Genomic DNA, 16,702 nt, shown 5'->3' on the forward strand with positions numbered 1-16,702 from the left:
AAATTGTTTTCACAGAATCTTGCAGAGATGGAAGCCCTCATGTTTGAACATATTTTAAGTCTTGACAAATCTAGGTCAGATTGGAAGATCAAGGCAAGAGTTACAAGAATGTGGCCTATTGTGTCTTCTAAATCAGGAATAACGAAAGCCTGGAATCTCATTCTTCTTGATGATGATGTAACTACCTAATCTGTTGATTTCGTTTTATATTCATTATGTTTATATTTTTAGAATGGGTATATAAAATTATACTTTGCCACTTTATACTATGTGCAGAATACTCATATTCATGCATTTGCTTCTGCTGATACTTGGAAACTGATTGGGAAGAATATTGTTTGAGGAGCTGTTTATATTATTAAGGCGTTTATGGTTAGGGATGCTTCTGGGAATTTAAAGCCTGTTTCTACAGACACATCTATAAGATTTACAAATGCTACCACTTTCCAACCATGCACCAATTATTTTATGATTCTAAAATACAAATTTGAATTTATGGATTTGGGTAATTTGATGGATGAATCCAGAAAATATGGTCCCAAAGAGAATCCAGAATTTGCTATAGGTTACTTCCTCTTTCCTATTTGGCTTAGTATTATTCGTATTAAAAATTCTTATAAAAGTTTTGACTGCAATCCATGTGTTTATATATTGTACATATAATTGAAGTTGTTGAAGACTTTATTAAAGTAAGCAAAATACCTACTAAATTTGGAGATAGGGATATTGTTCGATTCAAAATTTGTGATGCAAGGTTATTCTTTTAATTCAGCATACAATTTTTTATTAATTTTTACGTCGCTATCAATTTTAGGACCTTACTCTATAAATAATTAAATGTTTACTTGATTACATTGTAGCAATAAGCACAGGGTTGATATATGGGGAGATATGGCGAAAGTTGTCAGTGATCAATATGAGGAATATAACCATGAGGAAAATGTTATTGTAATCCTGACAAGCGCAAATCTAGGAACATACAACGGTTTGATCTTTAGTATTTTATGCTATATACTAATTTGTCAGTAAGGTTATACACGGTTATATTAAATTACATTTTATGTAAGATACATATTGCTTTAAAACTTTAGATACGCTTCAAATCAGCAGCTTGGCATCCTCGAAAGTGTACTTCAATCTTGATGATGAGTGCGAACTTGAGATGAGAAACAGGTACAATCTTATAAACTTTTACTCCATTTCCATATTTTGTCAAGATTGCATATCATATGTGCATCATATAATGTGTAGGCTTGAACTTAAAGGCTACAAGCTATCGAGGGATGATGCGGATAATAGCTATGCATTAACATTGGCCTCTCCTTATGAGTTTATAAATTTGAAAAAATTAATTGACAATGTTGCTGGCAGTGTTGAGGTTAATTCATTTTCGACAGAAGTTTTAGAGCATTATCTTTGAATTATATGCAATATACTTTTCATTTATAACATTATCCTCAAAATTATCAATTGCAGAAGAAATTGTATTGTGGTTTCACAATTTCTAAGTTAAAGGAAGGACATCCTTGGTTTTCATATTCATGTAGCAAATATCATTTAGAAGTTGTTGAAGTTGGGAATAAATTTAAATGCGATAAATGTAATCGCACTTTTCCAGTTGCTGAAAAAAGGTATTGACAAATAGGAAATAATATATTAAACATTTGGTTTGTACAATTTCTTTGGATTATGAAATGTTGAATTATTTAATAATTTTTTTCACTCATAGATTCAGTGTAAAGGCTGTTGTTGTGGATCAATCGTTCTCATGGAGCATTCTTCTCATGGACCGTGTTGTGAAACGGCTCATAGGATGCTCCGCTTCACATCTTTATTTCAAGTAAACAAATGTTCAATCAATTACATTTTTAAAATTTATTTCCAGATTATAAATTGTTTGCAATACAGACCAATTATTTTTATGACTTAATTACCAAAACAGGAAGAGGTAGCTGCTTAAGTGTTTCCTGCATTTCTGCACGACATGGACGGGAAAGAAATTACTTGTTGTTGTTGAAGTTCATGGAGCCAAAGGTGTTTCTGAAAATTTTATCATCAAAGCCCAAGACATGTATGATTCAAACATGTATGCCATGTCAAATTCTGTATCATCCAATCATGTTGATTTCCCTACCCTTAATTTGTCAGAGGTATGAGATTTTTTTCATAAATTACTGTTATTGCATATTTTGGAATATAATTAAACATTATTGACTAAACATTTGTATTATAGTCATTTGATCAGGCTGAGAGTTCAAAGACCCTAGGATCTTGCAAATCCGTCAGTAAGAAGATTGTTATTCCCCAACAATACAACAAGAATTACAGAAGGGGGGTTGAATATAATTCTGGATAGTTTTTGAAGTTTAAAGAATGTTCTAACTTGATAAATATAACCGTGTTTGATTAGCAATTGTGCGGAATAAAAGAATGATAGAGATCAAAACACTAAGTAATAAAAACACAGGCTTTTAAAACTTTCTGGTGGATTTGAAAGTTTATTGAGCACTCTGTGAAGCTTTGAATAGCTCACAGCTGCTTACAAGTTTGAACAATTAAACTACATAGAAATGCTTACAGAATGCAGCTTGATATGTTTATCTGAAAATAGGCTTGCTTAGTTAATTGTTCTACTCGCTACACTTGGTTTATATATCACCAAGTTTACATAATAATAAAACAAGATAATAAGACAAAACATATCTAGTCTAACTTCAAGCTGTTTTACTACTCTATTCCACCATCTTTGAATATCTTCACAATTGCATGGAAATGGTAATGCTTCTTTGTTCTCAAATTCCTGCTTAACAGGCTGCCACATTCCTTTTGCAAACACCCAACGCATGTGACTGTGTTGTCACTGTCAACAGCTATTTGAATTTGATCATCCGTCAGGACTATGTTTGTCATCCGTCGGGAGCCTTTGTGAACCATCCGTCGGGAGCCTTTTATGTCACTTGACTACATTTCATTTATACAGAAGTACAAGACATCTTATATTTACAATTAGTCACCTTATTCTGCATATCCACTAGTAGTCAACATGACTCGTATACTCCTACAGAATCTACACAATATTGCTTGCATAAATATGCTACAAAACTTATTTGTTACATAAGCTACTCACTCGATGGATGTTAATCTGTCATCCGTCGGGACTATATTAGATCATCCGTTGAGTGCTATAAAATACACTATGTTAAATCTACTAAGGTGTTTTATTTGACTTATCATCAAGTTCACAACATATTCCTGACAATCTCCCCCAATTTATTTCTACTGGAATTGTAGCCATAAATTAAGAGAAACTTGATGATAACAAAACACCCTAAAAATACAGATTAAGAAGTAGTAGATAAAACTGATAAATGCTACAAGATTTATTAAAAATTGAACAAAGCAAAGTGTACAAAGAGTTCTCACAATCATTATCAAGGTGCTCCTCTAGTCTGAGCAGATAGTCCTATTTCCTTGATTGTCTGAATTTCTTCCCAAGCTTCCTGTTATTTTCCTCTATTTGATTCTGGAGTTGTTTGTGGAATTCAAGTTCATCAGCTTCAGATAGATCCAGCATTTCTTGCATTTCCAATAGAGTCTCATTGCTAGAGATACTCAATTGGTCATCCAGTCTAAAGAATCTTCTAACTCCCTTATCATCCATGAATTCCATCAGCCAATAAGGCCTCAAATGCACTCTCTTCCCAGTGAAAGGAATTGATAGAATTTTTGAAAGTGCATCTTTGGCTTTATTACTCCTTAGCTCTTCAATCTTCTTCAGAACCAATCTCCTTGCAGTCACATTGAATCCAAAGTTCTTTTTGAAAGATGAGTAGATCTTTATTAGTACAGATTGGCTTTCTTCTAGAATCATGTGAAGAGGCCATGTGATTTCTTTCCATGCCTTGTACTTAAACACCAATCTTTCAGGAAGATGTCTGTGAGCATCAATTCCTCTTCTACCAGTTCATCCAAGTAGAGGTTTAAATCTGAAAACTCCTTGATGTCACATATATGTAACAGATCTTCCTTGTTGACTGCAGATTTAGATTTGGTTAGGGTCTTGGTTCTGAGAGATACAGGCTTGCTTTTCTTAGTAGCTCTTATCTTTGTCTTATTTGGCTTGTTGAATACAGGTAAGTTGAACTCAGGAATTGGCAGACTTTCCCAGTCTAGTGGCTCATCCTTGGGAATGATAGGCTCACCATGAAAGTTCTTAGTTGGATCCACCTTGAATTCTTCATGTACCACTGAGGGCTTGAATGTCTGAGTTGAAGTTGTAGACTTTTTGGGAATGTAGTCTTCCATTTCCTCATCACTAAAGTCCAATTTTCTTTTGGAATGGAGCTTGTATCTGAATCTTTTTTTTTGTTGTGATTCCTATTGCATTTTCCGAACTTGAGGTTCAGCAATCACAGATAGTTGTGCAGAGATCTCAGTTGTAGTCTTCACAACTTGAAGTTTGGCGAAGATAGCAGCTTGCTCCTTCTTTTGTTTGAGCTTTTTAGCATCTAAGGAAGCCTGCTTCTTTTCTTGCCTAATTCTTTCCTTCTCTTCCTTCTTAGCTTCTACAAACTGAGGATGTCCAACCACCACACAGATTTCCTTATCATTTCTGTAGATTTTGGCAATCCTTCTTTTAAGTGCTGAATCAGTTGGATCTTTGTAAAATGTAATTGACCTAGCCAATAGCTTCTTCTCATCTGGCCTAGGTGTCTCAAACACAATATCCACAAGATTTTTATCTGAGAACTTTGGGTATTTTCTTTTATGCTTCAAGATTAGATTTGCTTTTGGAGATTCGATGCATGATGTTTGGACTTTTTCCAAGTTGCCCAGACTCATTTCATGCACTGAGAGTTGTTTAACTTGAGAGTGGTGATGAAAAGTCTTGTCTGGCTTCTGTAGCTGACCAAATTTCTTCTGAATAGCTGCATCAATCTTCTTCAATTTCTTATCTAGTTCCCTCTCAATAGTTGCAACATCAAGCATCTTTGGATTTGTCTTTGAATCAAGTTTAGCAGCTGCTATTTGGATCAGATCAATATTGTCCAATACTGGTGGCTTTGATAGAGTAATTTCTGGAACAATTACTTGAGTGATCTGAACATTTATCACATGCTCCCCCTCACTTGTTGGCTCTGCTTGACTGACTTGAATTTTTAATTCTTTCTCCCCCTTTTGTTATCATTAAGTAGAGTGGAGGTGGAGGTTTGTGCAACCACCAGCTTTTGCAGTAACTGAGTTTGTTGTGCTTGATGAAGATGAATAGCTGTTAGAGAGGCTTCCATTGCAGTCAGCCTTGTATCCAAGGAATCCACTTTAGTGGCAAGATTAGAATTCTTCTTTAGCTGTCTTTTAATGTCAAGCATTGTTGCATCTAGAATTTTAGCATCCAATCTTTCAGAGACATCTTTTTTTACTTGGTCAATCTCTGTCTTGATGGAAGTGACATCTTGGTTATGTTGAAGAACTTGGATTTGATGCAGTTGTAGTGAGTTAAGATGTGCCTGCAGAAGCTGCTTGTTGCTAGCATTGGTAGTGGCCTGAAGAGCATTGTGTGTCTGTTGGATGATATGAAAAAGAGTTATCTTAAAATGATGCTCATCACATTCTTTAGAGAACACCCAAGACGGAATGTTTGATCTAGAGCTAGGGCCTGCTTCTCCCCCTATGTCCATGAGCTCTTCACTATCACCATCATCTCCAAAGAAATCTACAGACTCACCAGTACCATAGTCAACATCATCACCAGCTCTAGGTGGCATGGTTGTGATGGCATCCTTAGCTCTTTGCATTGACTGAGTAGTATGCACCAAGTTCAGCATCTTTTCCGTATTTTCATTGCCCTGTCCAGCCAAAAGTTGTTATGTTGGAACAGGATGAGTAAATGCCTCAGTATCCAAAGAGATGGAATCTATGACATCTTGATCATGCTGAGATAGTTTCTCTCTGTCTGCATCATTGGCATTCATGACTCACTAACAATAATTTCCAACCTTATTTCTCCTGTACCTGCATTTCTCTCATGATCTCTCTATTCTTGTATCAAGGGCTCCCCTTGGCTTCTCACCCTCACACCCTCACCTTCACCATCTAAGGTGGGACTCCTCTCACTCACTTTTGTTAGACCTGAAGAAATGGTCTGTATTGGTTCACTCATTTCCTCTCCTTTTTCCTGGGAGCAACCCAGCCTCTCACTCAATTCACACCCTGCCCTCAGTCCTAAGAGTGATTGTACTTCTACTAGGTCATCTGCACTTGTGATAATTGTTGGAATTTGAAGTTGTGCAGAGAGTACCGATGGATGAGGAAAATCTATCGGGATAGTAGTTTGGCTATCCGACGGATGACTGCTGTTAGGCACATCAGTCGGGATACAATCACTACTCGACGGATGAACAAGATCCACAGGGATAGAAGAAATGAATGAGTTTGGAGTGGAGACTATTTTAGACTCTATGCAGATAGATAAAAATTGGGCACAGATGTCTCAGTAGACTCAGAAAGAATTGGCAAGTGAGCCAACAAATCATCTAAAAGATGATGCTCACTTGCTTGGATTTTTGGCTTCTCTAATGGAGTTAAAGATGGAGAATTTGGAAGTGATGTGTGAATCATGTCTACCTCCAGTGAGTGCGTGGGTGAATTTGGTGTTTCAGGTGCTTCAATGATTAATGATCTTGGCTATGACTCCACATTTATTGGAGCCACATCAAGCTGACTTTGAGATGGTGCAGTGACTGAGTCTTTAGCTCCAGTTTGTACTGTGTGTGTTCCCTGTGCATCCCTAAGGGTTTTAGATCTTTTCTTTCTGGCATAAGTCTGTGGTGAGTTTGTGTCCCTGACCCTCTTGGCCTGTGCTTCTGGTTGGGAGCTTGTTTCAATAGTAACATCCTTTTGGGAGGATGAAACTAGAATTGAGCTGATTTCCTTATTAACAACCACAGTTTGTTGGGAAACTGTGGTGTGGCTAGGCTTGGGTACACTAATCTCACCAGCCTTATCCTTAGGGTTTCTTTGATTTTCACCCTGTCCCTCACCTAACTCACTCTCATTCACACTCCCATCTTTGTGTTTGGTAGTTTTTGTAACTGGTTTCTTTTGAAAGAAACCAGAGGGGGCTTTCTTAGCTTTGGATTTTGAAATTGTTGATTTGGTAGTTTGGGTAGGCATCTGTTGGGTCATTGACACAGATGCCATTGCTACACTAGAAGGTAAATAAATTTGTGAGGTTGGAAGAGTAGAGACAGTGGTTCTTACCTCACTTACCTGAGGGCCCTCCATGATTGGAAAGTAGAAGAGGGGCACCTCTTTGTGGTGACTTGCTCTGTTGAGATCTGTAATGATTCTCCTTTCTTGAACCCAACAATTCAGTTTGTTGGTTGGGTTCTCAACAGCAATGTTCTCAATAAGATGGTTAGCAAGCATCATAAAGAATCTAGCATAATAGACACTTTTACCTCTCTTATTAAGTTCCCCTAACTTATAACCTAACTCAAACATGATCAAGTCACTGAAGTTATATCAGTAACTAGCATATAAAGCATGTTAAGCATGGAAATGTTAACATAATCAAAACTACTCACTTTACCAGAAAATACCTTAGTTACCACATCGCACAGATAGCTCCATTCCTTTCTAAGACCTAGCCTCCTAATCTCACTTAACTTAGAAGTTGAAAGTGCATAGCCCATAAAATTTAGCATGGTAACTAAATTATCATCAGTGTGTAGAACAGTAGTAGTGTTATCTGGAATTTTAAAGCATGCTTTAAAAATGTCACTATTAATGCAGAACTGCTTACCTTTAAGAGAAAAAGTTATGGTCTTGTCAGAAGATTGGTACACAGCAGTTGTCCATATCTCCTCCACAACTTCACAGTAGATTGTAGGTGATTCCAGCATAGCATAACTGAGTTTGCAGCTCTTCACAAAGTCCGTCATTTTGTGAAAGTCTCCATATTGTGGAATCTCCTTGTTCACAAGAGCTATGAAGTTGTTCTTTTCATAGATGAATCCAGACTGGGACATGATTTTGACTACTGGTGTCATTGTTAAGATATGGAAATTTGCAGAGAGCGTATTTGCTTTCGAGAAGAAAGGAGTTAGGGAAATTGATTTGAGAATGATAAAAGAATAGAATAAAAATGAGTTCTGCTTTTATTCTATCTCAGAAATAAACTGTCAAAAATAATAAAGTGAAATAAAGTACCCAATCAAAATAGCCCAAAATAGCTGTTTAAAAATAAATAAACTGTTAAAATTATGTCGATTATCCGTCGTGTTATACTTACAAATTGTAAGTATAACTGATGGATACTGTTCAGAGTTTTAACGGCTAAGATTGAGACAATTCGACGGATGAGAATAGAATAATTATCCGTCGGGTTGTAAAATAATCCAGAAAAATAATTGATTTTTATTAATAAATAATATTTCGACGGATGATCAAACTCGATGGATAATGAGCATCCGTCGGGATATAAATTTTGACTTAGCCAAAATTCCATCCAAAATAGAAAAATCAATTAAGTTTCTGGATGCATTATAACTTGCAAAAATATCTGAAATAATTTAAGAATAATTAAGCATACCTAACTCACTTACCAACCTTGAAAAGGTGGATTCATCAAGTGGCTTGGTAAAGATATCTGCAAGCTGCTTTTTAGTTGGAACAAAATGAAGTTCCATAGTACCATTCATCATATGTTCCCTAATGAAGTGGTACTTGATGTCTATGTGCTTTGTTCTTGAATGCTGTACTGGATTTTCAGTGATTGCAATTGCACTTGTGTTATCACATAAAATGGGAATTATGTCCACTTGTAGACCATAGTCCAACAATTGGTTCTTCATCCACAAAATCTGTGCACATCAACTACCAACAACAATATATTCAGCTTCAGCTGTAGAAGTAGAAACTGAATTTTGCTTTTTACTAAACCAGGACACAAGCTTGTTCCCTGGAAATTGACAGGTTCCTGTTGTACTTTTTCTGTCTATTTTACAACCTACATAATCTGCATCTGAATAACTAGTTAGATCAAAACCAGAATCACTCGGTACCAAATGCCAAGTTTTGGTGTTCCCTTGAGATTTTTTAAAATTCTCTTTATAGCTACTAAGTGAGATTCTTTAAGATCGGCCTGAAACCTAGCACAAAGACAATTAGCAAACATTATATCTGGCCAACTAGCTGTTAAGTACAGAAGTGAGCCAACCATGCCCCTTGTTGGGAATATGTTGTAAACTTGATGATTACATTAACAAAACACCTTAGTAGATTTAACTTAGTGAAAAATGTAGCACCCGACGGATGATCAATTATAGTCCTGACGGATGATTCAATATAGTCATGACGGATGACTAATTGATATCCATCGGGTGAGTAGCTTATGTAACAATAAGTCATGTAGCACATTTCTGCAAACATCTTTGTGTAGATTCTGTAGTAGCTTTTGAGTCATGTAGACTGCTAGTAGATGTGCAGAATAGGTTGATTAAATGTAAATATAAAATGTCTTGTAATTCTACACAAATGAAATGGGGTCAAGTGATAAATGGCTACCCGACGGATGATTAACAAAGCTACCCGACGGATGATCAACAAGACAACCCGACGGATGACAAGCATGTACCCGACGGATGATCAATTCAAACATCTGTTGACAGTGACAACACAGTCATATGCGTTGGGTGTTTGCAAAAGGAATGTGGCAGCCTGTTTAACAGGAAATGAAGAACAAAGGAGCATTACCATTTTCATGCAAGTTAAGAAGATTTTCAAAGATGTTGGAATAGAGTAGTAGAGTTAGACTTGATAGTTTTGTTTAATTATCTTGTCTTTTTGCTATGTAAACTTGGTGATATATAAACCAAGTGTAGCTAGTAGAACAAAAGAAAAAGCTGTAGCTGTTAAGAATTTCTCTGTAGTTTGTTTGTTCACTTGTAAAGCAACTGTGAGACAATTTGTTCTTCACAGAGTTCTTAATTTGATATATATATATATATATATATATATATATGTATATCTGGTGGATACTATCAAATCCACCAGAAAGTTTTAAAGACTTGTGTTTTTATTACTTTGTGTTTTTGATATATTTGACTTGTGATTCCGCACCTTGCAAATCAAAACACTTATATATATAGTTTGAGTTAGAACATTTTATTGTTCAAGAAAAAGTTTACTAGAATTATATTCAACCCCCCTTATGTCATTCTTGCTGCATTGTTAGGGACTAACAATTGGTATCAGAGCAAGCTCTTGAAGCACAAAGAGTTTAAAGATCACAACAAACAGCAAGATGAACAAGAAGGATGTTAGAGTCAAGATTCATTTTCTGGACAAAGACAATTACCATCATTGGAAGGTAAAGATACATCTTCATTTACTTTCTCAAGGTGAAGCCTATGTGGTTTGCATAGAGAGAGGTCCTCATGTACCAATGAGAGCTGCAACTGGAAATGAGCCATCAGTTCCCAAGCCAAGGCATGAATGGTCAGATCATGATATTGAACAAGTCAGGAAAGACAAGAAGGCCATGAATATTCTATTCAATGGAGTTGATGGTGACATGTTTGATAACATCATTAACTGCAAGACAACCAAGGAGGTTTGGGATACCATTCAAATAATCTGTGATGGCACTGAACAAGTTAGAGAAAATAAGATGCAGTTACTAATTCAGCAATATGACCATTTCCACTTTGAAAAAGGTGAGACTCTCACTGATATCTTTAGTAGATTTCAAAAGCTACTAAATGCTCTGAAGCTGAATGGAAGAGTCTACCAAACCAAAGATTCTAACCTCAAATTCCTGAGATCCCTTTCAAAAAATGGAAACCAATGACAATCTTCTTGAAAAATTCACAAGAATACAAGGAGTTTACACTAGAGAGACTATATGGCATTCTAAAGACTTATGAGCTTGAAATAGAGCAGGATGAAAGAATGGAGAAAGGAAGGAAGAAAGGAGGGTCCATTGCACTGGTTGCTGAGTTAGAAAAAAAGAAGGAGATGAAGATAGAAGTTGTTGAGTCTACTTCAAAGGTCTGTGAAAACAAGGGCAAGGGGCTGGTAGCGGAAAATGAAGATTCTTTGAGCCAAGATGATATGGATGATATTGATGAACATCTTGCATTTCTTTCCAGAAGATTTTCCAAGCTCAAGTTCAAGAAGAACTTTGGAGCAACTAAGCCAAATAGAAATATGGTGGATAAATCAAAATTTAAGTGTTTCAAATGTGGCATGGCAGGGCACTTTGCCAGTGAGTGTAGAAAGTCAGATTCCAGAAAGAAGAAGTTTGAACCTGTGAATTATAAACAGAAGTATTTTGAGTTGCTCAAACAAAAGGAAAGGGCTTTTATTACACAAGAAAAAGACTGGGCAGCAGATGGTTTGGATGAGGATGAAGATGTTAGCTATGTCAATCTAGCCCTAATGGCCAAGTCTGATGAAACAGAGACAAGTTCTTCTAGTAATCAGGTAATTAATACAAACCTTGCACATTTTTCTAATGCTGAGTGTAATGATGCAATAAATGACATTTTTATAGAATTATATCATTTGCGTGTTACACTTAAGTCCCTCACTAAGGAAAATGCTAAAATCAAAGAAAACAATTTGTTTTTAAGTGAGAGGAATAATGTGCTAGAGTCTCAGTTTATTGAATTTTAAAAATTGAGAATAGAATGTAAGATTGCTAAGGATGAATTAACTGAGTCCTTGAAGAAAGAATAGATTTTGAAGAAGCAGCTTGAACGAGAACAGGAGGTGATTAAGGCATGGAAATCATCTAGAGATGTCCATGCTCAAATCACCAAGGTTCAAGGTATTGAGTCCTTCTGTGATGCAGCCTGGAAAAAGAGTAAATAGAAGCTGGAATCCAATTTGGTTGAAGGATTGCTAACAGATGTAGACTTGACGGATGATGAGAGTCATCCGTCGGATAATCAAAAAGGTTATTCATCGAGTGACATAAATCCTCATCCGTCGGCTGTTAGCAAACCTGTGAGTAAAGCCAAACTTTCCAAGTTAAATGAAAAATATGGATCAGTTTCCAAAAACTTTATTTCAGGAGAATCAATTCAAGTGAAGAAGGAGAAGAAAGTGAATGTTGGTCATCTGTTCATCAAGCAATTGAATGACAGATTAGAAAAGATTGAGGTTAAAACAGAAGCTAAAAGGAAAAACAATAGAAATGGGAAAGTAGGAATTAACAAACATAACAACTACACACCTAATAAGTATGCTCCAAGAAAAATATGTGTTAAGTGTGGTAGTGATAATCATTTGTCTGTTAATTGCAAACTTGCCATGCCTACTCCCATATCTGTACCACCTTCTTTTCTCAACATGAATGTTATGCCTTCTATGCCTATGAATGTTATGTCTGCACAGAATATGAATGCACAATTTGCTAATATGCCATTTGCACCTAATCTTTATTATGCTGCATTTAGTATGCCTCAAATGCCATTTAGCATGCCCTACTGGAATAACATGTTTGCAAATAGCATGCCATTTCCTGTTAATCAAAATGTGCATGATAATTCTGTTTTAATGACTGGTTTCAAAGGTCCAACTCAGATGACTAAGGATGAATCTGATATCCCCAAGTCAAATGAGATAAAACCTAAGAAACAAAAGAACAAAGCTAAAAAGGCAGGACCCAAGGAAACTTGGATACCAAAATTAACTTGATTTGATTTTGATGTGTGCAGGGAAACAGAAAAAATCTGTGGTACTTGGATAGTTGTTGTTCAAGACACATGACTGGAGATTCTACCCTGCTCACAGAGTTCAAGGAGAGAGCTGGCACAACTATCACTTTTGGAGATGACAGCAAGGGTTCTGTGGGATATGGCTTGATTTCTAAAGACAATGTCATCATTGAGGAGGTTGCCCTAGTGGATGGTCTCAAGCATAATTTGTTGAGTATCAGCCAGCTTTGTGATAAGGGTAATTCAGTAACCTTCAATTCAGAAGCCTGTGTTGTTATAAACAAGAGGAGCAACAAAGTGGTTCTCATTGGAGTGAGAAAAGGAAATGTGTATCTAGCTGACTTCAACTCATCAAATGCAGAATCTGTTACTTATCTTCTCAGTAAAGCAAGTCAAGATGAAAGTTGGCTATGGCACAAGAAGTTGTCCCATCTAAAATTCAAGACCATGAATGAGCTTGTAAAGAAAGAACTGGTTAGAGGTATTCCTCAAGTGGAGTTTTCTAAGGATGGATTATGTGATGCTTGTCAGAAAGGAAAGCAGATCAAAGCATCATTTAGAAAGAAGCTTGATTCAATAATTGAAGAACCTTTGTAATTGCTACACATGGATTTATTTGGACCAGTCAATGTGTTGTCCATCTCAAGGAAAACATTTGCCTAGTAATTGTGGATGATTTCTCAAAGTTCTCTTGGACATATTTCCTAAAGTCTAAAGATGAAGCTAGTGAAATCATCATCAATCACATAAGGCAAGTCAACAATCATCCTGATTTTAAAGTAAGAAGAATCAGGAGTGACAATGGAACTGAGTTCAAGAACTTTGTGATGAGATCATTTTGTGAAGAAACTGGGATTATGCATGAATTTTCTGCAGCAAGGACTCCAAAACAAAATGGAGTGGTAGAAAGAAAGAATAGATCCCTTATTGAAGCTGCAAGGAAAATGCTTGAAGAATTAACGTTACCAACATACTTTGGGGCTAAAGCTGTGAACACTGGTTGCTACACTCAAAATATCTCTTTGGTGAATCAAGCAAAATGCATGACTCCCTACCAATTGTTCAAGAATAGGAAACCAACTCTAAATTTTCTTCATGTCTTTGGCTGCAAATGTTATATCTTGAAGAATCAAACTGATCAACATGGGAAGTTTGATGCTAAAGCAGATGAAGGAATTTTTGTTGGATATGCTGTGGGAAAAGCATATAGAGTCTACAACCTAAGAACCAACATTATAGTGGAATCAATGCATGTTGTGTTTGATGATAAAAAGATTGAAGGACTGCAAGATGGAGATTTTCATGAGAGCCTCAAATTCGACAATGTGGAGATGGTTAGTGATGATAGTGATGATGAAAGTGATCAAGAAACTACAACTAAGGATAGTGCAGAAAAATCTACAACTAATGAAGCTAATAAATCAACATCCATCGAGTTACAAAATGCTTCATTCGTCGGGAGACGATCTGCTTCATCCATCGGGAGACAATCAGCCTCATCCGTCAGAAATCAAAGTGCTTCATCCGTCGGGTCATTAAGAGAAGCTGAAAGTCAAGGTAGATCACTCACAGAAAGTTCCCCTCTCTCAAATCAAAGACTCACTAACTCAGGGGGAGTTTCTCATAATAAAAACTCAGTCACACATCAAGACAACAATGAGGCCTCTTCATCTAGAGCTAATCTACCTCAAAAAAGGAAATGGACAAAGGATCACCCCTTTGAGCTCATCATTGGTGACGTATCTTCTAGAGTTCAAACAAGGAGAGAAACTCAAGAAGAATGTCTATATAGCAGCTTCCTATCTAAGGAAGAACCAAAGAAGGTAGAAGAAGCTTTGTTCGATTCAGATTAGATTTTAGCTATGCAGGAGGAGCTAAACCAATTTGAAAGGAATAAAGTATGAAAGCTGGTATCCAAGCGTAAAGGAAAGAATCCAATAGACACCAAATGGGTATTCAGAAACAAGATGGATAAAAATGGCATAGTAGTCAGAAACAAAGCTAGATTGGTTGCTAAGGGCTATTGTCAACAAGTAGGAATAGATTTTGATGAAACCTTTACTCCTGTTGCAAGACTTGAAGCCATCAGAATCTTCTTAGCCTATGCAGCTCATGCCAATTTCAAGGTCTATCAAATGAAAGTCAAGAGTGCTTTTCTAAATGGAGATTTGGAGGAGGAAGTCTATGTCACTCAACCTCCTGGTTTTGAAGACCCAAATTTCCCAAATCATGTCTACTATCTTTTGAAAGCACTCTATGGACTGAAGCAAGCACCTAGAGCCTGGTATGACACTTTATCAAAGTTCCTTTTGGAAAATCACTTCACAAGAGGTACTGTGGATAAAACTTTATTCTTTAGAAATGTTAATGGCTCTAGTATACTTGTTCAAATCTATGTAGATGTTATTATATTTGGCTCTACAGATGAAAAACTTTGGAAAAAGTTTTCCAAATTGATGCAAAGTATGTATGAAATGAGAATGATGGGAGAACTAAATTACTTTCTTGGTTTACAAGTTAAGCAAGTTACTGATAGAATATTCATTAGTCAAACTAAATACATTCATGATCTTTTAAAGAAGTTTGATCTAATGGATTGCACATCTGCAAAAACTCTCATGGCCACTGTAACTAAGCTTGAATTAAACACTACTGAAAAATCTGTGGATATTTCAAGTTATAGGGGCATGGTTGGTTCACTTCTGTACTTAACAGCTACTAGGCCAGATATAATGTTTGCTACTTGTCTTTGTGCTAGATTTTAGGCTGATCCTAGAGAATCTCATTCAGTAGCTATTAAGAGAATTTTCAGATATCTCAAGGGAACACCAAAACTTGGCATTTGGTACCCTAGAGATTCTGGTTTTGATCTAACTGGTTATTCAGATGCAGATTATGCAAGTTGTAAAATAGATAGAAAAAGTACAACAGGAACCTGTCAGTTTCTAGGAAAGAAGCTTGTGTCCTGGTTTAGTAAAAAGCAAAATTCAATTTCTACTTCTACAACTAAAGCTGAATATATTGTTGCTGGTAGTTGCTGTGCACAGATTCTATGGATGAAAACCAATTGTTGGACTATGGTCTACAAGTGGATAGGATTCCTATTTTCTGTGATAACACAAGTGCAATTGCCATCACTGAAAATCCAGTACAACATTCAAGAACAAAGCGCATAGACATCAAGTACCACTTCATAAGGAAACATGTGATGAATGATACTGTGGAACTACATTTTGTTCCAAGTGAAAAATAGCTTGCAGATATATTTACCAAGCCACTGGATGAATCCACATTTTCAAGGTTGGTAAGTGAGTTAGGTATGCTTAATTATTCTTGAATTATGTCAAATATTTTTGCAAGTTGTAATGCAGCCAGAAATTTAATTGATTTTTCTGCCTTGGATGAAATTTTGGCTAAGTCAAAATTTGCATCCCGATGGATGATCATTATCCATCGAGTTTGATCATTCGTCGGAATAGAATATCTAAAATTCAATTACTTTTCTGGATTATTTTTAATAACCCGACGGATCAAATGTTTTATCCTCATCCGTCGAGTTGTCCAAATCATGGCCGTTAATTCTCTGAACATCATCCATCGAATTTACTTACAGTCTGTAAGTATATTTCTACGGATGGTTGATAGAATTTTTACAGTTTATTTTTTAAAACGGCTATTTTGGGCAATTTTTATTGGTCACTTTATTTTACTTTATTATTTTTGACAGTTATTTTCTAAGATGGTATAAAAGAAATTTCACTTTTATTCATTTCTTTTATCATTCTGAAGATTCATCTGCTCTAACTTATTTCTTTCTCAAAAGAAATTACCCTCTCTCTCTGTAATTTTTACTCTCTAACAATGGCACCAGTCATCAAAATCATGCCTCAAACTGGCTTAATCTATGAGAAGGACAATTTCACAGCTCTAGTGAACTAGGGGATTCAACTGTCTAGCGACTACCATAAAATGATGGA

The 16,702-nt window shown here is 36.1% G+C and overlaps 1 protein-coding gene across 1 annotated transcript; it reads left to right on the forward strand.

Moving 5' to 3' along the window:
* The first annotated feature begins 369 nt into the window (after positions 1-369).
* Positions 370-1,844, forward strand: LOC141698091 (uncharacterized). The gene is made up of 7 exons (XM_074502707.1): positions 370-565; positions 670-754; positions 861-985; positions 1,092-1,173; positions 1,252-1,378; positions 1,477-1,631; positions 1,730-1,844. The coding sequence occupies exons 1-7, from the start codon at positions 370-372 to the stop codon at positions 1,842-1,844; spliced, it is 885 nt and encodes a 294-aa protein (XP_074358808.1).
* Positions 1,845-16,702: the final 14,858 nt, after the last annotated feature.

The sequence above is a fragment of the Apium graveolens genome, chromosome 2, assembly GCF_009905375.1.
Source record: "Apium graveolens cultivar Ventura chromosome 2, ASM990537v1, whole genome shotgun sequence".
NCBI lineage: Eukaryota > Viridiplantae > Streptophyta > Magnoliopsida > Apiales > Apiaceae > Apium > Apium graveolens.